Below are 23,046 nucleotides of genomic sequence, written 5' to 3' on the forward strand. Positions count from 1 at the left end.
TCTAAGGCTGTTAATAGAGACTGTTTTCTTCACATGGCAACACTAACCACAGCCCCTACCTTCTTCTTCCAATAGTCTTCTGTGTTTTGCAGAAGTGGAACTAGACTTTAATCCAAAAAGAGGCCAGAGGGTGGGCAAGGCTTTAACAGGGGGTCCATATAATAATAAAGAAAAATATTCTGTTTCTCTAACCTGGGGCCTAAAGAGCATGCCATCTTTTGAATGTCATGTCATTGTCTAGCCTCTGTGTTTTTGAAAAATATGCAATTTAAAAGTGTTGCTTCCCTGAACTGCAAAACCGTAGACCAGATAACACAAAGAAGAAGTGTTTGTATCCTTTATGAAAGTATTTATGTAGTCATGTACTTATTTTATTATTATCGCTTATCTTTAGTGTACATCTGTGTAGTTCTACATACCTGTCACTGTGCTGCTGATACACATACATTTTCCTAGAGAGGCACAAATGTTTCTCATTGTAAACATGCATTTTGTCTTTTCCTGTCAATCATCTTAGGTGGCACCTGGACTGTCCATTCAGGTTCCAGAGGTGGGCAATGCTACCCTTGCCACCCCTCTAGCTCCGTCCCAGGTGTTTTGGCACTTATTTAGAGCTATATTTAACTCCTCTTTTGTCCTATAGAGAATTGATGTTGACAGAAGTAGTGAAGGGGAATCCCAATCCTCTGACACTGAAACCATACTGTCTTCCAATATGATCACTGAAAATCAGCCACTGGCCCTGGAACTGGAACTCCACTGGCAGGATCTAATGGACATCTTGGAGCCTGAGGTGAGGGACAGAATTAGAACTGATGGAAATGTGTTGAAAATTAGCATGTCTGCCGGAGCAATGCATCTGTTTCATGCCAATGTGTTTATATATTCCATATTAAAAAAAAAATATATATATATACAGGTCCTTCTCAAAAAATTAGCATATTGTGATAAAGTTCATTATTTTCTATAATGTAATGATGAAAATTTAACATTCATATATTTTAGATTCATTGCACACTAACTGAAATATTTCAGGTCTTTTATTGTCTTAATACGGATGATTTTGGCATACAGCTCATGAAAACCCAAAATTCCTATCTCACAAAATTAGCATATTTCATCCGACCAATAAAAGAAAAGTGTTTTTAATACAAAAAATATCAACCTTCAAATAATCATGTACAGTTATGCACTCAATACTTGGTCGGGAATCCTTTGGCAGAAATGACTGCTTCAATGCGGCGTGGCATGGAGGCAATCAGCCTGTGGCACTGCTGAGGTCTTATGGAGGCCCAGGATGCTTCGATAGCGGCCTTTAGCTCATCCAGAGTGTTGGGTCTTGAGTCTCTCAACGTTCTCTTCACAATATCCCACAGATTCTCTATGGGGTTCAGGTCAGGAGAGTTGGCAGGCCAATTGAGCACAGTGATACCATGATCAGTAAACCATTTACCAGTGGTTTTGGCACTGTGAGCAGGTGCCAGGTCGTGCTGAAAATGAAATCTTCATCTCCATAAAGCTTTTCAGCAGATGGAAGCATGAAGTGCTTCAAAATCTCCTGATAGCTAGCTGCATTGACCCTGCCCTTGATAAAACACAGTGGACCAACACCAGCAGCTGACACGGCACCCCAGACCATCACTGACTGTTGGTACTTGACACTGGACTTCTGGCATTTTGGCATTTCCTTCTCCCCAGTCTTCCACCAGACTCTGGCACCTTGATTTCCGAATGACATGCAGAATTTGCTTTCATCCGAAAAAAGTACTTTGGACCACTGAGCAACAGTCCAGTGCTGCTTCTCTGTAGCCCAGGTCTGGGGAATGCGGCACCTGTAGCCCATTTCCTGCACACGCCTGTGCACGGTGGCTCTGGATGTTTCTACTCCAGACTCAGTCCACTGCTTCCGCAGGTCCCCCAAGGTCTGGAATCGGCCCTTCTCCACAATCTTCCTCAGGGTCCGGTCACCTCTTCTCGTTGTGCAGCGTTTTCTGCCACACTTTTTCCTTCCCACGGACTTCCCACTGAGGTGCCTTGATACAGCACTCTGGGAACAGCCTATTCGTTCAGAAATTTCTTTCTGTGTCTTACGCTCTTGCTTGATGGTGTCAATAGTGGCCTTCTGGACAGCAGTCAGGTCGGCAGTCTTACCCATGATTGGGGTTTTGAGTGATGAACCAGGCTGGGAGTTTTAAAGGCCTCAGGAATCTTTTGCAGGTGTTTAGAGTTAACTCGTTGATTCAGATGATTAGGTTCATAGCTCGTTTAGAGACCCTTTTAATGATATGCTAATTTTGTGAGATAGGAATTTTGGGTTTTCATGAGCTGTATGCCAAAATCATCCGTATTAAGACAATAAAAGACCTGAAATATTTCAGTTAGTGTGCAATGAATCTAAAATATATGAATGTTAAATTTTCATTATGATATTATGGAAAATAATGAACTTTATCACAATATGCTAATATTTTGAGAAGGACCTGTATTTGATGAACAGTAAGATGAGAAAATATACAAGCCATAAAAAATCTTAAAAGATCATAAATAAAAACTCAAATTAAAATGTAATCTTGTATTTGTAGAATAAAGATGTAGAAATGATGGCCTCTTTAAACCACCTAACTGAGTCAAGAACCCCTGCAGCTGAAGCTCTGCCCCAATGCTTAAGCTTTGGTGGCAATGCTGGAACAGTGGCTCATCAAATGGACCTTCTCACAGGGACTCTCTTGCAGCATGGTAAGTTACATTCCAAACTGGCACCTGTAGGATTTTTGTCACGATCATCTTTAAACCTTTAACTTCTTAGATATGTGGAAAAACCTCCAACTACATCACAAAACACAGGAAAAGGTGACAACGGTAAACTTAATCTTGAATCTAATTCCAATTTCAAAGATTTTTATGTTGAAAGTAGACCACATTTTTCATTAGCTGAAAAACGGGAAGAAAAGGAGCAGAAATTTTAAAGATGTCATAAAGTCAAAGGTTTTGGTATACTGTCACATCTATGGTATGACCTGGTAAATCTCAAAATTCCCTTTTTTCCAAAATGTCTTTTGTTTGTTTTTAGATTTGACTCCTGACCAGTTGGAGCAGCAGCCGGTCCTTCTTCCCCTGACTCCTAGTGATAAGTTGGAAGACCACAGTTCAGCGCTGAACACAGGGGTCACTTTAGAAAGCTCCAATATGGACTCCTGGACAATTCCTTCAAACTACATAGAGCTGCTGGGAGAAAATCCTGCACAAGACTTTGACAAAGGAATAAATGCTGAAGTGAACTTGACAACCTTCAGCATGAACCTGTTAACACAAGATGTTACCACCTTCAGCTCTGACTTTCACTTGTATGACCTGAACACTCCTAGTTACAGCAAAGCTTCAAAAGGGAGTGATTTAAACCGAGACTTAAACCGAGGAACATCATCCAATGTGTTGGATAAGGAATATGCAGACAGTCTTCCCAGCAAAATTAGTGACCTCTCTGAGGATTTTAACAATCTGGAAGACATAAACTTGTTGAATGAAGCACTGGAGGAAGGATTCAGTCCTGAGATGGAAGCCAGGCTTGAAGAAGAAGCCTACCGACATTGTGAAGGAGCCCATCAGGGAAGTGACAGCGCTGGCAACTGGATGGAAGATCAGAGGCAGCCTAATATACAAGACGGTAATTTGAGAGAGTACAGTGACTCTCAAAAGAATACATTCCCCTGTTAAAATGCCAGGCTTATTGATGTATTAAATAAGGCCACGATAAGTCATTTCGAAATTAACAATTCTGTTAGAAGGAAAAAATAAAAAAGTGCAATAAGTGTGCGCACTCTTAAATTGTGGAAGCACTTCTTTACTCAGTGTCTGCAGTCAGTCTCCTTTGGTTGGTGTTTTTCTAGCAACTTCTGTCCTAATTTGGGAAAATCTTCCTCCTTTACCTTGCAAATGTTCTCAAAATGTATCACATTGTAAGGACATCTCTTGTACAACCCTCTTCAGGTGATCCCACAGATCTTCTGTTTTATTAGTTCTGGATTCTGGCTAAGCCAATACAAGCACTTTAATTGTCCTCTCACCATGTCATTCTTTTCTTGATTTGGATGAAGGCTTGACTCATTGTGATGCTCAAAGCTGAAAACTCTCTTCCCGCGTCAAAAAACCACAGATCGATCATGACAGATCATGATGACCATGCCCACCATCATATTTCACTGTGGGCATTGTTTTTGTGTCAAACTTACATTTTGGAACTGTGGCACAAAGTTCAAGTTGTGTGTCATTATACCATGACACATGCAACGTTTAGAGAAATTTTAGGTCGGATGTTTTGTTCAATATACAAAGCTTCTGTCTTGCAGCCTATCTTTTTACTCCAGATGTAGAGAATGTAGAAAATAATCGCAGGTAGAGCAACCAGTACTTGGCCGAAAGCCCTGCAGCTCCTTTGGTGCTAATGTAATATGGAAAGTGTAAAGTCAAAAAGACTAAATCCCAGAGATGAATCAGAAAGGTGCTTCATTATTGTATTACCGGTAGTTTAAGGGTGTGTACACTTATGCAGCTGGGTTATTGCAGCCATTTTATTTTTTTATTCTCTGAACAGATTTGTTTGAATTTCACAGGATGTATATTGTTAGATATTATCTTTAAATGCTTTATTTTATTTCACAAAAACCTTTCATTTTACCAGGAGTGTGTAGACTTTAGATGTCATTTATTTAACTATTCAGTTTAATTACATTGGAGACAATGTTAAAATATTCAAGCTCTCAAGAAAAAAACTGTAAAGCTTTTTTGACCTTTCCATCCTTACAGGGGGCCGAGTGGAGACAGACTCAGACTCCGGCCTGTCTTTGGACTTCATCCACAGCCCTTCTTCTTTTATTGTTTCTGAAGGCTCAGCAGATGATTCCTCTTCTTCTGTTTCAATAAATTCTTCTTCATCCTGTGTGTCAGATGTGGAAAATCTATTTTCTGACGAGGATTGCAGCAACAAGGGAGGCTTAGCTGGATCAGATTCAGAAGTGGAAGTGACCATCAAGCAAGAGGAGGTGGAAGAGGAGGAGATGGGAGCTGTGGGAGGAGTTTTTCCTGCACATGATATGCCACTGTTCCCTGCCAGCCATGAGGATTACAAACCGTTTCACAGCTTCTCCTGGCTGGAACATATAGGGCATGACCATACCTACAACAACCAGCCTTTGTCCTCATCATCTTCTCCCGCTCGGGGGAGGATGCCCTCAGAACCGACCAAATCTGCTGTCAGACATGAGAAAGACAGGCCAAATCACCGCTCCTCCTCCAGTCTGGTTTCAGAAGCTAAAATCCGGAACAGAGATGAACAGCGATCACAAGCCCTCCGGATCCCTTTCTCGTATGATCTCATTGTCAACATGCCAGTGGAGGAGTTTAACGACCTGCTGACCAGCTACCAACTCAGCAAGGAGCAGCTGACCCTCATCAGGGACATACGACGGCGTGGAAAGAATAAGATCGCTGCACAGAACTGCAGGAAGAGGAAGCAAGATGTTCTGCTTACATTAGAAGATGACTTGAAAGCACTGAGAACCCACCAGTCACAGTTGCTAAATGAAAAACAGAACAGCCTTATGCATTTGCAGGACATGAAGAGTAGATTTGGAATGTTGTACCAGGAAATCTTCTCCAAGCTGAAGGACGATGATGGGAGACCACTGGATGCTAGAGAATACATGCTTTGTTTTAGACCTAACGATACAGTCACTGTGGTTTCACTGAGAGCAAATCACAACAGCAAAAAACATAGAGATATAAAGAAGAGGAGGTGAATATGCCAGAAGAACTGAGTAGGTTAAACCCCTGGCAAGATAAACTTTCAACAAGGACTTGCATGAGAAACAACTTGGGAATTACGGTAACAAAATTCCACAAAAAACTCAAAAACCAGGAATTTCAATTTGTTACACATCCAAACCTAACCCAGTTCACGTCCTCTAGGCTTTTTTGTTACAAAGATAATGATGAGTTAAACATAAATCAAAGATAAAAGCCCTTCAGTCTTTCAGTTATTACGATTTTTATATCTTAGATACTTTGATTCAAATGAATCAAACCCAAAAAATTATCATCCTGATGTTAGTAAATCTGTAATACATGCGCTGCTCCGCTTTCTCAGTGTAAACATTTCATAAGAAATGTTGATCTTTAGAGAACAGGGAATCCCTGCTTCTGGGAGTAGCACTGAAATATTCTGTTAAACAGAGCAAGGCACTGATTACTGTCAGCACGTAGCGGCCAGGTGGAAATATTATAGACAGCAAAGATAAGCTTTTCACTTGCAGTATATTGCAAAGACACGCCATTAAGGGGCAGACCCTGGATCAACCATGGATCTACAGTTCTTGGAGTAACCACAAGCCATTCTGTTGTTTAGGCTCCAGCACTGAAGAACTGAAGCTATTTAAGACTTTAAATTTCAGCTGTTTTGCAACTTTTTTGTATTGTGTGTAATTTTATCCTGGTTTTTGATTTTACCTGTAATATTTGGTTGTAAAAAACAATAATGCATCAATGAAATTCAGAAGTGAAGGCTGATCATTTTGTGCAGTGATTTGTAAGTAGCACGCAACAGACTGCAGGATTGCCAAGAACTTACTGTAGAAATGTGTTTATTTTGTTACAAACTATTTGTTAAAGTATAAAATACAAATATACTTTATCAAGCATAGCACTCTACTTTGACTCAATTACTCCAACCTGTGCTTGTTAATGCAGACCTTTAAACTCAAGTTTTTGAACCAGGCTACCACTTCTCCACAGCAAGATAACCTCTCAATGTTCTTTATGATCTAAAATACTTTCAACTCGCTGTGGCTTCTGCACTGTGGTTGCTGGGTGGTTCCCCTGGCACTCTCCCCTGATCTTCTCTGGGGGTATTGCTGTAGTCCCAGCGATGGTTCTCCTGGGGTTCCTGCGCTCTGGGGGGCCTTTGGATGTCTGTGGCTCAGATCACCTCCATATCTGTCCCAGGTCCAGGGGGCCAAGTCTGTGGCTCCTCACACTATAACATATTTTTATGGAGACACCTTGTATACACAAGTGCGCTCATACTCAGACCCACAGGAGTTTAGATTCAGGTGTTAACAGATACACAAATGTTCTATATTGTGCCGCATTTACCACGAAATAAATCTGGCATTTATAAGTACCGTGCAGTTTTTGGTAAAAAAGCTGTTATGTTTCTGCAGGTGTAGAAGCAAGCAGGTTGTCATCTTGTATTCTCTTCATCCTTCTTTCTTTCCTCCATTATTTCTCCTTCTCTCCCCTTTTCCTTTTTGCCCCACCTCTTTAGTGCTTATCTTTCTTCTTTTCGTTTCTGTCTCCATGTCTGTAAAAATTGAAATAATCCCAAAGTTTCTGATAAAGCTTCTTTTATAAATATCAAGCAGAGCTTTAAAGCGTCAGCTATAATGCTCCATTTGTGAAAGGAAATCTGTCGGGCTTTTTCTTGGCACTCAGACAATTCTGAGCGCTGCTCTGCCGGACATGACACGGTTAAAAAAAATAAAATAAGATATATACTTTCAGCTTCAATATTTTTAGCAGTATCTTTTAATGTGATGCTGTAATCATATCAAATATTGGCTGCCGCATTTCTTTGAAGGTAAAACCAGATGACAATCTCAAACATCTTTCCCTATTCTAGCAATTAGTTTGCTAATTTGTATCTTAGGTATTTAGATGTTTAGTCTTAAGTAAGCACAGGACATTCAAAGAAATGTTAGCCACATTTAGTCTGACTACAACTATACAGCTCACATATTTTTAAGATACTAACAGCTGGTCTTAGGAATTTTTACATTTTTGTGGTATGTCTTTTGTGCTGCAAAACAAAAAGGATTAAAACAACTCATGGATCCCAAATTCTTTATTGTTTAAATGAGCATTTAAAAGTAGATCAACAGACATGCAACAGATCAACAAGCTAATCCACTAGGTACAAAAAAAAGATATAAAATAATAAAACAAAAATTACATAGCACAGATGAATAGAGTGTGATTAATAGAATAGAGGTGAGAGGCCATTCGGTCAAAAATGTAGGAAACTATATTGAAAATGCTGATAGATGGGATGCAAAAATATAAATCATAGAAGAACTAAAGCAATGACAACTACAATCCAACTGGAACAACAAAATAAATTTATGAAATTCTAAACAACTTTAAGTTGAGTCAGCATGGGTAACTAGTTATGAAACTAATCTTCAAAATGGAAATGGATGAAGGTGCAATACATGCATTCAGGATTTTTAGGTATTAAAAGGCATGGTTTCCAATAAAGGTCAAGCAAAACAAACCCCGTTGAAAGAAGAAATCTAATCCAGCAGATCCAAATGTGACATCAAAGAAAGCTACAACACTATTACAGTATATAAAGAAATGCACAGCTGGCCTCCATTTACCACATACTGGAAAAATTTGACAGAAACCACAAAGCAAACATTACTCTGACATATTTTATCCACTACATTAGTCTCATCTCAGCAGGTTAAAAACATGTCTGCAGGTTAGAAATACTAGATGTCTTGAGTGTTGCCTAGCAGTGCATGCTAAGATTTTACAACCTAGAAAACAGATGTGGGGCTGAGTATAAGTGAACATTAAACATTTGTTTTAAATGAACATTTGTCAACATAGCTTGAGTCATGCCCTAACTCTAGTGAAACCCACTACAGACCATCTTCAGAGTCATTTACCTCAAAGACTGGAAGAACATAAAACAGGTGATTTCACTGAAACTGTCCATTTTAGAGTAAAATATTCACCAACTGGGTGATCAGATCAATGGTATTTCTGAATGAGAAAGCAGACATATACTGAGACATATGGAAAGAGAAAAATGATTTCAATCTCTCTGTTCTAACACAAACTGCTTTTCTACTGTTTAAAAGAAGTTCCCACCTATATTTCCTGGTTAGGACAAAGTCTGCAACGGCGTCATCACCATCGACTGTACACTTAAAAAAAAAAAACTAAACGAAGATCAGTAAAGAGGAGAAACCTAGCCTTATATTAAACACTGAATTTGTTTAATTCATGAACAGACATGTTTAAAGGGGGAACTTTACAGCTTATCATGTAAATGTAACATTTGTTTTTCACTGAATTCAATTAGATACTCCGTGGTCTGAAGGAATACTTGTTGAAGGCACCAATCAACACATTCTTGGTAAGTGGAAAACTGAACCCAGGCACTACAATGCCTGTTCAAAATAAACCATTACAATGACAAACAGGTGGGAACATCTTTTGAGAACTCTACTCCTTGCAGGGCAGGAAAACAGATTTTCTGTCGCCTACACTGAGAGCTGTTGATCCCCATACTGTTGGTGCAGAAAATTGAATGTCAGCGTCACTGAAACTTAACAGTCAACTGGTGTGTAGCTGATTTCCTGCCCTGCATCGCCACACTTCCTTTTCACCCTGTTTGTACCTCCTCTTATCCCCTAGTCTTTTTTTTCTTCCTCCTTCTTTTCCTCTTCTTCTGTGGGATAAGAGTGCCATGTCAGACGCTCCTCATAAAAAGAGATCACCACCTGGGGACATTTAACATTGGCTTCTTTGGCTGGGACAAGGTCAGCCTCATCAGAGTTCTTCCTGTTATGTTTTAACGAAAAGATAGAAATTCAGTCAGGTTCTGGAAGAATGTGATCTTTAAACACTTATCTTTGCTTTAAAGCAGGGGTCTCCAACTCGTGTTCTCAAGAGCTACTGCCCTGCAACTTTTAGATACAGCCCTACTTCAACACAGTTGAATCAAATGGTTGAATTCCCTCCTCAGCATGCCTTCAAGTTTGGCAAAGGCCTGGTAATGAGCTATTTATCTGATTCAGGTGTGCTGGAGCAGGGGTTCATCAAAGAGCTGCAGGATAGAAGCTCTTCAGGACTGGAGTTGGAGACCCCGGCTTTAAAGCAAACCTGAATGGATTTAGCTGTTCAATATGAAAGACCTTACATTACCAGTTACATTTTCAAAGCAGAATACAAAACAAATCTAAAATAAATTAAACATTCCTTGAACCGCCTCCTTAACGTGGTGGAGGGGTTTGAGTGCTCAAATGATCCTAGAGGCTATGTTGTCTGGGGCTTAAATGCCCCTGGTAGGGTCTCCCATGGCAAACAGGCTCTAGGTGACGGGTCAGACAAAGAGCAGTTCAAGAATCCCTCATGATGACTACAGAATCGAGGCACGTGACGTCACCCGGTACGGCGGAGCCGGGGTCCCACCCTGGAGTCGGGACTCGTCGGAGAGCGCCTGGTGGCCGGGTTGCTCCTCGCGGGACCCGGCCGGGCCAAGCCCGAACGAGAGACCATCCCCCAGTGGGCCCATGACCTGCAGGGGGAACCGTGAGGGACCGGTGCAAAGAGGATTGGGCGGCGGACGAAGGTGGAGACCTCAGCGGCCCGATCCCCGGATGCTTAGGCTGGCTCTAGGGACGTGGAATGTCACCTCGCTGGGGGGGAAGGAGCCTGAGCTTGTGCAGGAGGTCGAGAGATATCGACTAGAAGTAGTCGGGCTCGCCTCCAAGCACAGCGTGGGCTCTGGAACCCATCTCCTTGAGAGGGGCTGGACTCTCTTCTACTCTGGAGTGGCCCGCAGGGAGAGGCGGCAGGCTGGTGTGGGTTTGCTTGTTGCCCCCCAGCTCAGCCGTCTCGTTTTGGGGTTTACCCCAGTGGATGAGAGGGTCGCATCCCTGCGCCTTCGGATTGGGGAGAGGTCTCTGACTATCATTTCGGCCTACGGGCCGAGTGGTAGTGCGAAGTACCCGACCTTCTTGGCGTCCCTGTCGGGGGTGCTGGATAGTGCCCCTCCTGGGGACTCCATTATTCTGCTGGGGGACTTCAACGCCCACGTGGGAAACGACAGTGACACCTGGAGAGGCGTGATTGGGAGGAATGGCCTCCCCGATCTGAATCCAAGCGGTGTTTTGTTATTGGACTTATGTGCTAGTCACGGATTGTCCATAATGAACACCATGTTCAAACTTAAGGGTGTCCATCAGTGCACTTGGCACCAGGATACCCTAGGCAGGAGGTCAATGATCGACTTTGTTGTCGTATCATCAGACCTTTGGCCGCATGTTTTGTACACTCGGGTGAAGAGAGGGGCTGAGCTGTCCACTGATCACCACCTCGTGGTGAGTTGGATCCGCTGGAGGAGGAGAAAGCCGGACAGACTTGGCAGGCCCAAGCGCATAGTGAGGGTCTGCTGGGAACGTCTGGCAGAGCCCTCGGCCAGGGATGTATTCAACTCTCACCTCCGGGAGAGCTTTGACCAGATTCCGAGGGATGTTGGAGACATAGAGTCCGAATGGACCATGTTCTCCACATCTATTGTCGATGCTGCTGCCCATAGCTGCGGCCGTAAGGTCTGCGGTGCCTGTAGCGGTGGCAATCCCCGAACCCGGTGGTGGACACCGGCAGTAAGGGACGCTGTCAAGCTGAAGAAGGAGTCCTATCGGCTGTGGTTGGCTTGTGGGACTCCTGAGGCGGCTGATGGGTAACGTGGGGCCAAGCGTGCCGCGGCCCGGGCTGTGGCAGAGGCAAAAACTCGGACCTGGGAGGAGTTCGGTGAGGCCAAGGAGAAGGACTACCGGTTGGCCCCGAAGCGATTCTGGCAAACCGTACGGCGCCTCAGGAGGGGAAAGCAGTGCTTCGCCAACACTGTTTACAGTGGGGGTGGGGAGCTGCTGACCTCAACTGGGGACATTATCGGCCGGTGGAAGGAGTACTTCGAGGATCTCCTCAATCCTGCCATCACGCATTCCCTGGTGGAAACAGAGGCTGGGGACTCGGGGTTGGACTCTTTCATCACCCTGGCTGAAGTCACCGAGGTGGTTAAAAAGCTCCGTGGTGGCAAGGCTTTGGGGTTGGATGAGATCCGCCCGAGTACCTCAAGTCTTTGGATGTTGTGGGGCTGTCATGGTTGACACGCCTCTTCAACATTGCGTGGCGGACGGGGACAGTGCCTTTGGATTGGCAGACTGGGGTGGTGGTCCCCTTTCATAAGAAGGGTGACCGGAGGGTGTGTTCCAACTACAGGGGGATCACACTCCTCAGCCTCCCTGGTAAGGCCTACGCCAGGGTATTGGAGAGGAGAGTCCGGCCGATAGTCGAACCCCGGCTTCAGGAGGAGCAGTGTGGTTTTCATCCCGGCCGTGGGACACTGGACCAGCTCTATACCCTCTAGAGGGTACTCGAGGGTTCATGGGAGTTTGCCCAACCGGTCCACATGTTTTGTGGACCTGGAGAAAGCATTCGACTGTGTCCCCCGTGATGCCCTGTGGGGGGTGCTCCAGGAGTATGGAATCGGTGGCTCTTTACTAGGGGCCTTCCGGTCTCTGTACAAGCGGAGCAGGAGTTTGGTTCGCATTGCCGGCACTAAGTCGGACCTGTTCCCGGTGCATGTTGGACCCCGGCAGGGCTGCCCTTTGTCACCAGTCCTGTTCATAACTTTTATGGACAGGATTTCTAGGCGCCGAGGGGGTCTGGTTTGGGGACCAGAGGATTTCGTCTCTTCTTTTTGCAGATGACGTGGTCCTGCTGGCCCCATCTAGCCAAGACCTACAGCATGCACTTGGGCGGTTCGCAGCCGAGTGTGAAGCGGCTGGGATGAAGATCAGCTCCTCCAAGTCCGAGGCCATGGTTCTCGACCGGAAAAGGGTGGCCTGTCCTCTTCAGGTTGGAGGGGTCTTGTTCACGAGTCAGGGAAGAATGGAGCGGGAGATCGACAGACGGATCGGTGCGGCTGCCATAGTAATGAGGGCGCTGTGCCGGTCCGTTGTGGTGAAGAGAGAGCTGAGCCGAAAAGCGAAGCTCTCGATTTACCGGTCGGTCTACGTTCCTACCCTCACCTATGGCCATGAACTTTGGGTCATGACCGAAAGAACGAGATCACGGATACAAGCGGCTGAAATGAGCTTCCTCCGTAGGGTGGCCGGGCACTCCCTTAGAGATAGGGTGAGGAGCTCGGCCATCCAGGAGGGGCTCGGAGTAGAGCTGCTGCTCCTACACATCAAGAGGAGCCAGTTGAGGTGGCTCGGGCATCTATACCGGATGTCTCCTGGACGCCTTCCTCGGGAGGTGTTCCAGACACGTCCCAACGGGAGGAGGCCCAGGGAACGGCCCAGGACACGCTGGAGGGACTATGTCTCTCGGCTGGCCTGGGAACGCCTTGGGCTCCCCCCGGAGGAGCTGGAAGAGGTGTTTGGGGAGAGGGACGTCTGGGCGTCTCTGCTGAGTCTGCTGCCCCCGCGACCCGGATGAAGCGGAAGACGAGTACGAGTACATTTTAAAACATATTTCACATTATCTGAGCTTTTAATTCTAGATGACAGTCCAACTTTTATCAGATTTTTTACTCTTACCTTGTTTGAAAGCATTTGTCTCGCATGCCCCTTTTATTTTATATAGGTCTTGGGTTAACAGCTCTGGTTATAAATATACTTTTCTATACAAATATACACTGCTCAGAAAATTAAGGATATCCTATGTTTCCCCTCTGTGATCCAGAGTATATCTGGTAGTTTTTGACCAATTTTAATTTTACCTTTTTATTTTTCAATACAAACCATTACTATTGCCTTATGTGGTAAACATTTTTCAGCGCATCCTCAGCTTTGTGAATTTACATTCATCTTCTGTATTTGCACATACTGTAATTGCATATTGGACCTGGAGTCACACAAAAACATAAAATCCGAGTTGGAAAAAAGTTTTAACAGTGAAGCCCTCAAACATGTATAATGAATTGTTTTTATAATCTAGAAAGTAAATATACACTGTAAATTTCTATAATTAATGTACAAATATTGCAAAGAGTTATATAATATTTGCAGGAAAATAGTTTTTCTACAACTATTTTAAACTACTTACAAAACATCATGGGTCAAAACAAGATACCAAAATATGTGTTTGTAACAAATACATTCTATTGCTGGCAATTCCTTTTTCAATGTTTGTACAACTATTTATAGTTATTTACAAAAGGCTCAGGGGGTAACAACCTGACAAATTATTTGTGCCACTCCAAAACACTGTTTCTGTCCACCACTAAAAAGAGGGGCACATCACGGGCCTGGCACTTCCATGGTGTGCAAGGCCTTTTTTTGTCCCCCCCTTCTTTCTGATGAATGATTGATCCACCAATTTATTGTCACACTCCTGACGCCTAAAGTTCCTGAAGCCTCAGGCTCCAGTGGCGACTCTCCCTCTTCATCTTTCAGCTCAAAAAAGGAGCTGCGCTGCCTGCTGTATATTCAGCCTTTGAATCATCCTTTACATGTAAAATAAAAACTACATACAACCTACAAACTGTTTCCATGTAAAGATTAGAACATTTTAGGTGAATTCTGAACTTTTTAAATCAGAAAGCTTAGTATCTGTAACTATTTGTGTGTAGTGAAAGAAGAAAAAGGCAGACGTGAACACCCACCACTTCATTAGAAACATCAGTTCTCCACTTGAGTCAGTGGCTCCAATAATCCTCTCAGGCTGCAGTCCTCTGCCAAATCCTCTGGCCTTGTCACCCTAACAGTAAAATATAGGACAGATCACATGACTAATTAAGACGGATTCAGAGTGAGAAAGAAACTCAGAGAAATGACGCAGACAAATTAGCACATTTTCTTGTTTATGTGTATGCACTGGTAGGTGTGTAGTTTCTCTTGTTCAGTTCAGAAAAGTCTCAGAGGTAAAAAGGCTGGGTCCATACGAGATTAAAATGTACAACAATTGAACAGATCACAAGAAAGTATAGTATGTATAATAAACGGATGATAGAACCATTTAGAGAACCTACACATTCTAAAAACAATTAAATAAATGGTATTCGGTGTAATGGCCCTGCTGCTACTCGCAGTAGAGGAAGTGCTGCCATCAAAAGAAATTATGCGTTTTTTTGGGACTGCTTTCCAGGTTTAAGAGGCTTGTTTTTCTGTCCGCTGTCGGGAGCGTGTATTCATCTGCCTGTGAGCGCAGGTAACTCAGCATGTCAGCGTCTGTGACACAGAGTATGAGCAGGGTGTCTTTCTCAAGCTTTTTTCAAGTTTGGCCATAGAAAGTACAGTAGCAACGACGCAGGGACAGAAATCTCTCTGACATGAGAATAAAATAAATGACATCAACTGTGAAAATGTGCCACTACATGCCATGATCCTCTTAGGGTGGTGGGCGGTCTTGCTGATGCTCACAGCGCACCACCCTTGGATATTGATGGGGGAAACGCTGGTACTATTTGGGTGTGGAGTGATTAAATAAATTACCTCCTCCTTTTTCTTCTTGCTTGCTCGTTCCTCTGCATCTCCAGATGCCTCGCTGGCAGCTTTCCTCTTGCTCTCCTTCTTTTTCTCCTCTCTTTCTTTGTGTTTTTGCATGTACTCTGCGATGAGGTCAGGACAGTCCAAGTTCTCTTCTGGCTCCCATGTATTGTCTTCACTAAGCGGGCGAATGCAAAGAAGAAAAAGGGAACAAAACCACAACCGTAACCATGGATGCTTCTGAAATAGTATTCTCAAACTTAACCTTACTGAAAATTTGTGAATTTGCAAACATTGCAGGAAACCAACGAATTTACACAAACTTGAGAAGATAATCTCCAGCATGTGGTACAACAACAATCTTGTTGGTGGCTTCAGAATGTTTGTTATGGAGACCCAGGTAATATGAGCTGTTATACTTGTGTTATACTATGGAAAGCAGACTGATAAAAACTGTACATTTCACCTAATACAGGTCCTTCTCAAAATATTAGCATATTGCGATAAAGTTCATTATTTTCCATAATGTTCGTTCGTCGTCTTCCGCTTATCCAGGACCGGGTCGCGGGGGCAGCAGACTCAGCAGAGACGCCCAGACGTCCCTCTCTCCAGACACCTCCTCCAGTTCCTCCAGGGGGAGCCCAAGGCGTTCCCAGGCCAGCCGAGAGACATAGTCCCTCCAGCGTGTCCTGGGCCGTCCCCTGGGCCTCCTCCCGGTGGGACGTGCCTGGAACACCTCCCGAGGAAGGCGTCCAGGAGGCATCCGGTATAGATGCCCGAGCCACCTCAACTGGCTCCTCTCGATGTGGAGGAGCAGCGGCTCTACTCCGAGCCCCTCCCGGATGGCCGAGCTCCTCACCCTATCTCTAAGGGAGTGCCCGGCCACCCTACGGAGGAAGCTCATTTCAGCCGCTTGTATCCGTGATCTCGTTCTTTCGGTCATGACCCAAAGTTCATGGCCATAGGTGAGGGTAGGAACGTAGACCGACCAGTAAATTGAGAGCTTTGCTTTTCGGCTCAGCTCTCTCTCACCACAATGGACCGGCACAGCGCCCCCATTACTGTGGCAGCTGCACCGATCCGTCTGTCGATCTCCCGCTCCATTCTTCCCTCACTCGTGAACAAGACCCCGAGATACTTAAACTCCTCCACTTGAGGCAGGAACTCCCCTCCAACCTGAAGAGGACAAGCCACCCTTTTCCGGTCGAGTACCATGGCCTCGGACTTGGAGGAGCTGATCCTCATCCCAGCCGCTTCACACTCGGCTGCGAACCGCCACAGCGCATAATGTAGGTCTTGGCTAGAGGGGGCCAGCAGGACCACGTCATCCGCAAAAAGAAGACACGAAATCCACGGGTCCCCAAACCAGACCCCCTCCGGCCCTTGGCTGCGTCTAGAAATCCTGTCCATAAAAGTTATGAACAGGACCGGCGACAAAGGGCAGCCCTGCTGGAGTCCAACATGCACTGGGAACAGGTCCGACTTAGTGCCGGCAATGCGGACCAAACTCCTGCTCCGCTCGTACAGGGACCGGATGGCCCCTAATAAAGGGCCCCCGATTCCATACTCCTGGAGCACCCCCCACAAGGCATCACGAGGGACACAGTCAAATGCCTTCTCCAGGTCCACAAAACACATGTGAACCGGTTGGGCAAACTCCCATGAACCCTCGAGCACCCTGTAGAGGGTATAGAGCTGGTCCAGTGTTCCACGGCTGGGACGAAAACCACACTGTTCGGACTCTCCTCTCCAATACCCTGGCGTAGGCCTTACCAGGGAGGCTGAGGAGTGTGATCCCCCTGTAGTTGGAACACACCCTCCGGTCCCCCTTCTTATAAAGGGGGACCACCACCCCAGTCTGCCAGTCCAGAGGCACTGTCCCCGACCGCCACGCAATGTTGAAGAGGCGTGTCAACCATGACAGCCCTACAACATCCAGAGACTTGAGGTACTCAGGGCGGATCTCATCCACCCCCGAAGCCTTGCCACCACGGAGCTTTTTAACCACCTCGGTGACTTCAGCCTGGGTGATGAAAGAGTCCAACCCCGAGTCCCCAGCCTCTGTTTCCACCACGGAATGCGTGATGGCAGGATTGAGGAGATCCTCGAAGTACTCCTTCCACCGCCCGATAATGTCCTCAGTCGAGGTCAGCAGTCTCCCGCCCCACTATAAACAGTGTTGGCAAAGCACTGCTTCCCCCTCCTGAGGCGTCGGACGGTTTGCCAGAATCGCTTCGAGGCCAACCGGTAGTCCTTCTCCATGGCCTCACCGAACTCTTCCCAGGCCCGAGTTTTTGCCTCTGCCACAGCCCGGGCCGCAGCACGCTTGGCCTCACGGTACCCGTCAGCCGCCTCAGGAGTCCCACAAGCCAACCACAGCCGATAGGACTCCTTCTTCAGCTTAACAGCATCCCTTACTGCCGGTGTCCACCACCGGGTTCTGGGATTGCCGCCACGACAGGCACCGCAGACCTTACAGCCGCAGCTATGGGCAGCAGCATCGACAATAGATGCAGAGAACATGGTCCACTCGGACTCTATGTCTCCAACATCCCCCGGGATCTGGTCGAAGCTCTCCCGGAGGTGGGAGTTGAATACATCCCTGGCCGAGGGCTCTGCCAGGTGTTCCCAGCAGACCCTCACTATGCGCTTGGGCCTGCCGAGTCTGTCCGGCTTTCTCCTCCTCCAGCGAATCCAACTCACCACCAGGTGATGATCAGTGGACAGCTCAGCCCCTCTCTTCACCCGAGTGTCCAAAACATGCGGCCGAAGGTCTGATGATACGACAACAAAGTCGATCATCGACCTCCTGCCTAGGGTGTTCTGGTGCCAAGTGCACTGATGGACACCCTTATGTTTGAACATGGTGTTCGTTATGGACAATCCGTGACTAGCACAGAAGTCCAATAACAAAACACCACTCGGATTCAGATCGGGGAGGCCATTCCTCCCGATCACGCCTCTCCAGGTGTCACTGTCGTTCCCCACGTGGGCGTTGAAGTCCCCCAGCAGAATAATGGAGTCCCCGGGAGGGGCACTATCCAGCACCCCCGACAGGGACGCCAAGAAGGCAGGGTACTCTGCACTACCACTCGGCCCGTAGGCCGAAATGATAGTCAGAGACCTCTCCCCAACCCGAAGGCGCAGGGATACAACCCTCTCATCCACTAGGGTAAACCCCAACACGAGACGGCTGAGCTGGGGGGCAACAAGCAAACCCACACCAGCCCGCCGCCTCTCCCCGTGGGCCACTCCAGAGTAGAAGAGAGTCCAACCCCTCTCAAGGAGATGGGTTCCAGAGCCCACGCTGTGCGTGGAGGCGAGCCCGACTATTTCTAGTCGATATCTCTCGACCTCCCGCACAAGCTCAGACTCCTTCCCCCCCAGCGAGGTGACATTCCACGTCCCTAGAGCCAGCCTAAGCATCCGGGGATCGGGCCGTTGAGGTCTCCACTTCGTCCGCCACCCAATCCTCGTTGCACCGGTCCCTCAAGGTTCCCCCTGTAGGTGGTGGGCACACTGGAGGATGGCCTCGCGTCTCTCATTTGGGCTTGGCCCGGCCGGGTCCCGCGAGGAGCAACCCGGCCACCAGGCGCTCTCCGACGAGTCCCGACCCCAGGCTGGGACCCCGGCTCCGCCGTACCGGGCGACATCACGTGCCTCGATATTGTGTTCTTCATGAGGGCTTCTTGAACCATTCTTTGTCTGACCCATCACCTAGAACCTGTTTGCCATGGGAGACCCTACCAGGGGCATTTAGGCCCCAGACAACATAGCCTCTAGGATCATTTGAGCACTCAAACCCCTCCACCACGTTAAGGTGACGGTTCAAGGAGGGGTATTTTCCATAATGTAATGATGAAAATTTAACATTCATATATTTTAGATTCATTGCACACTAACTGAAATATTTCAGGTCTTTTATTGTCTTAATACGGATGATTTTGGCATACAGCTCATGAAAACCCAAAATTCCTATCTCACAAAATTAGCATATCATTAAAAGGGTCTCTAAACGAGCTATGAACCTAATCATCTGAATCAACGAGTTAACTCTAAACACCTGCAAAAGATTCCTGAGGCCTTTAAAACTCCCAGCCTGGTTCATCACTCAAAACCCCAATCATGGGTAAGACTGCCGACCTGACTGCTGTCCAGAAGGCCACTATTGACACCCTCAAGCAAGAGGGTAAGACACAGAAAGACATTTCTGAACGAATAGGCTGTTCCCAGAGTGCTGTATCAAGGCACCTCAGTGGGAAGTCTGTGGGAAGGAAAAAGTGTGGCAGAAAACGCTGCACAACGAGAAGAGGTGACCGGACCCTGAGGAAGATTGTGGAGAAGGGCCGATTCCAGACCTTGGGGGACCTGCGGAAGCAGTGGACTGAGTCTGGAGTAGAAACATCCAGAGCCACCGTGCACAGGCGTGTGCAGGAAATGGGCTACAGGTGCCGCATTCCCCAGGTCAAGCCACTTTTGAACCAGAAACAGCGGCAGAAGCGCCTGACCTGGGCTACAGAGAAGCAGCACTGGACTGTTGCTCAGTGGTCCAAAGTACTTTTTTCAGATGAAAGCAAATTCTGCATGTCATTCGGAAATCAAGGTGCCAGAGTCTGGAGGAAGACTGGGGAGAAGGAAATGCCAAAATGCCAGAAGTCAGGTGTCAAGTACCAACAGTCAGTGATGGTCTGGGGTGCCGTGTCAGCTGCTGGTGTTGGTCCACTGTGTTTTATCAAGGGCAGGGTCAATGCAGCTAGCTATCAGGAGATTTTGGAGCACTTCATGCTTCCATCTGCTGAAAAGCTTTATGGAGATGAAGATTTCATTTTTCAGCACGACCTGGCACCTGCTTACAGTGCCAAAACCACTGGTAAATGGTTTACTGACCACTGTGCTCAATTGGCCTGCCAACTCTCCTGACCTGAACCCCATAGAGAATCTGTGGGATATTGTGAAGAGAACGTTGAGAGACTCAAGACCCAACACTCTGGATGAGCTAAAGGCCGCTTTCGAAGCATCCTGGGCCTCCATAAGACCTCAGCAGTGCCACAGGCTGATTGCCTCCATGCCACGCCGCATTGAAGCAGTCATTTCTGCCAAAGGATTCCCGACCAAGTATTGAGTGCATAACTGTACATGATTATTTGAAGGTTGACGTTTTTTGTATTAAAAACACTTTTCTTTTTTTGGTCGGATGAAATATGCTAATTTTGTGAGATAGGAATTTTGGGTTTTCATGAGCTGTATGCCACAATCATCCGTATTAAGACAATAAAAGACCTGAAATATTTCAGTTAGTGTGCAATGAATCTAAAATATATGAATGTTAAATTTTCATCATGGCATTATGGAAAATAATGAACTTTATCACAATATGCTAATATTTTGAGAAGGACCTGTAGAGTTTACTCAAACTCCTAAGCAACAATTAATGTGTTTAAGTTTATAAAAAAAAAAAAAAAAAACTAAACTCTTAATAACATCTGATGAAAGGAGAGTAAATAATGTGACTAAGACTGCTCTGCCAGAGCAAAGACACTGAACATTTAAACCATTAAAGCAGCCAACTCACTGGCAGCTTCTCCAAAACACCCTAATGAACGGGAGGAGCTATAATAGGAGAGCAATCATGTTACACAGCGCTGCAGCGTTCAGATCTTTGTTGCGGTACAGAAACAGAATATTTTACTATAGGATTATAACTGAGAGCAAACAATTCACCTTCTAGAGAAAAGCTCACTCACCAATACACTGCCAAAATAAAATATACATATTCTGAATTAGGGGCTGCACGGTGGTGCAGTTAGTAGCACTGTTTCCTTGCAGCAAGAAGGTCCTGGGTTTGATTCCCGACCTGGGGTCTTTCTGCATGGAGTTTGCATGTTCTCCCTGTGCATGCGTTGGTTCTCACCGGGTACTCCGGCTTCCTCCCACAGTCCAAAGACATGATGTTAGGTTAATTGGTCACTCTAAAATTGACCTTAGGTGTATGAATGAGTGTGTGCATGGTTGTATGTGTGTTGTCCTGCGATGGACTGGCGACCTGTCTAAGGTGTACCCCGCCTCTCACCCATAGACTGCTGGAGATAGGCACCAGGTCACCCGCGGCCCACTATGGAATAAGCGGTAGAAAATGACCAAAATCAACACTGCAGGAGCTGAGCCTCCTCTGTGTCCAATACCTCTTTTCCATTCAAGGTTCCAGCACAACACAGCTCCACTCCTCCCTAAACCTGTTGTGTTGACACAGAGTTATGGCATCGAAGCCCCACATTCAGCAATCAGCGTCGTGCCACAATTAACCATTAGTGTTTAGTGGTTCGGTGTTGGCCTTTTCCTTCTACCCTTTTATTGCTCTAGAGGTGCTTCAGATGCAGAGGTAGATGATTTAGATGGAGACAATTCTGCACCATGAGTTAAGTGCGTCTTCTGTTTAGCTTAAAATAAAACTGCCTTCCAGCAGTTCTACTTTGAGTAGCAGCTGAAGTGCAAATTAAGAGTGTGACTTCACTCAGTCTCACCCACATGGTTTGCCACAATGTTTTAGCTTTATCCAGCACTGTGGTGTGAGGTAAAATCCATGGCTTGTCATTATCACTGCTACCTCGGCGCACACCTTCTCATGCCGCTGAGCATGCCCATAGCCAATCAGTGAACAGTCAGTTCATGTCACATTTCGGGCCTCCTCAGCCATGATGGGACCTACTGATGAGCAGGAATCAAGATACTCGGTACCGGGCCAGAAAAGCCTGAGTGTAGTGGAGCCCATGGAAAAAAGGCTTATATGACCATTATAAGGTTCTGTTCGAACCCGGAACCAACATCAGTCCTGAGCAATGCGACTGCATAGTGCTAAATACAGGTGGGATCACTCTCAGGACGGACTAACGACTACTTTACACAAACCACCTCTGATTTATTGGAACTAGAAGTCCTGAGGCATACAATAGGACCACCGACTGATCTGACCTCAGGTCAGACTGAACTAAAGTGACAAAAATATGGTTCAAAGACAAAAAGCCCCAACCAGTAATTAGTTTAAACAGTGTTATACTCACTCTGAAAAACCCTTCCATTTCAGCAGAAACTCTACTTTGCCCCTCACCACACGGCGGTCCAGAACCTTTTCTACAACATACTCCTCCTCTTCCTCCTCCTCTGGAGCTGCTGGAGCTGGTTCTGCTGGAGCCGCTTCCTCTGTTGTTGTTGTTGCTGCTGCTGCTGCTGCTGTTGGAGCTGCTGGTTGCTCCTCATCCTCAGCCTTCTTGCTCTTCTTTGCAGCTATGGTTGCCAGTTTGACGTCTGAAGAGGACTCTGTAGACATAAGAAAAATGCAATTTGTTATGTATGCAAGTAATCTACTGTTTAGCACCAACTAATTTTTGACACGGCAGTTATCAGCATACAACACAGTTAATAAACAGAGTTTATATACAGTAGTAAACAGGCATCTGCAACGATGGCCATCCAGTTTCAAACACTTAATGCAGCAGGAACAGGTTACATGTTTCTGACCAGAGCAACTGTTTAGTGTGACCCGGAGTGTTCATCCTGGAACCTCTCGTGTTACCCCGACTTTGTTTTGTTGTATTTTCATTTCAGGGTCAGAAACTATATTGTTATTATAAAATGACATCTGCTGGAGCTGAGAAGATCACGCTGGCAGCTGAAGGAGAAGATGTCTTGTTCTGTAGCCAACTGGTGAAAAGGCTCCCATCGCAAATATAAAAAGATGTAACTTAACACCAAGGAGGTAAAAGGA

General features: G+C 45.9%; 2 protein-coding genes across 2 annotated transcripts in view; one reads left to right on the forward strand and one right to left on the reverse strand.

The window, feature by feature from the left end:
• Positions 1-6,694, forward strand: part of LOC124862740 (PRA1 family protein 2-like) — a 34,968-nt gene extending 28,274 nt beyond the window's left edge. The window contains exons 4-7 of the mRNA XM_047356827.1: positions 644-793; positions 2,583-2,736; positions 3,071-3,664; positions 4,804-6,694. Coding sequence (XP_047212783.1) covers positions 644-793; positions 2,583-2,736; positions 3,071-3,664; positions 4,804-5,795 — 1,890 coding nt within the window. The 3' untranslated portion in view covers positions 5,796-6,694. The remainder of the gene's footprint in view (positions 1-643; positions 794-2,582; positions 2,737-3,070; positions 3,665-4,803) is intronic.
• Positions 6,695-7,882: 1,188 nt separating this feature from the next.
• LOC124863029 (chromobox protein homolog 1-like) overlaps positions 7,883-23,046 on the reverse strand; it is a 28,862-nt gene continuing 13,698 nt past the window's right edge. Inside the window, exons 5-8 of the mRNA XM_047357269.1 lie at positions 22,343-22,598; positions 15,291-15,462; positions 14,462-14,556; positions 7,883-9,624 (exon numbers count right to left, since the gene is read on the reverse strand). Of these exons, the coding sequence (XP_047213225.1) occupies positions 9,474-9,624; positions 14,462-14,556; positions 15,291-15,462; positions 22,343-22,598 (674 nt within the window). The 3' untranslated portion in view covers positions 7,883-9,473. The remainder of the gene's footprint in view (positions 9,625-14,461; positions 14,557-15,290; positions 15,463-22,342; positions 22,599-23,046) is intronic.

The sequence above is a fragment of the Girardinichthys multiradiatus genome, chromosome X, assembly GCF_021462225.1.
Source record: "Girardinichthys multiradiatus isolate DD_20200921_A chromosome X, DD_fGirMul_XY1, whole genome shotgun sequence".
Classification (NCBI taxonomy): Eukaryota; Metazoa; Chordata; class Actinopteri; order Cyprinodontiformes; family Goodeidae; genus Girardinichthys; species Girardinichthys multiradiatus.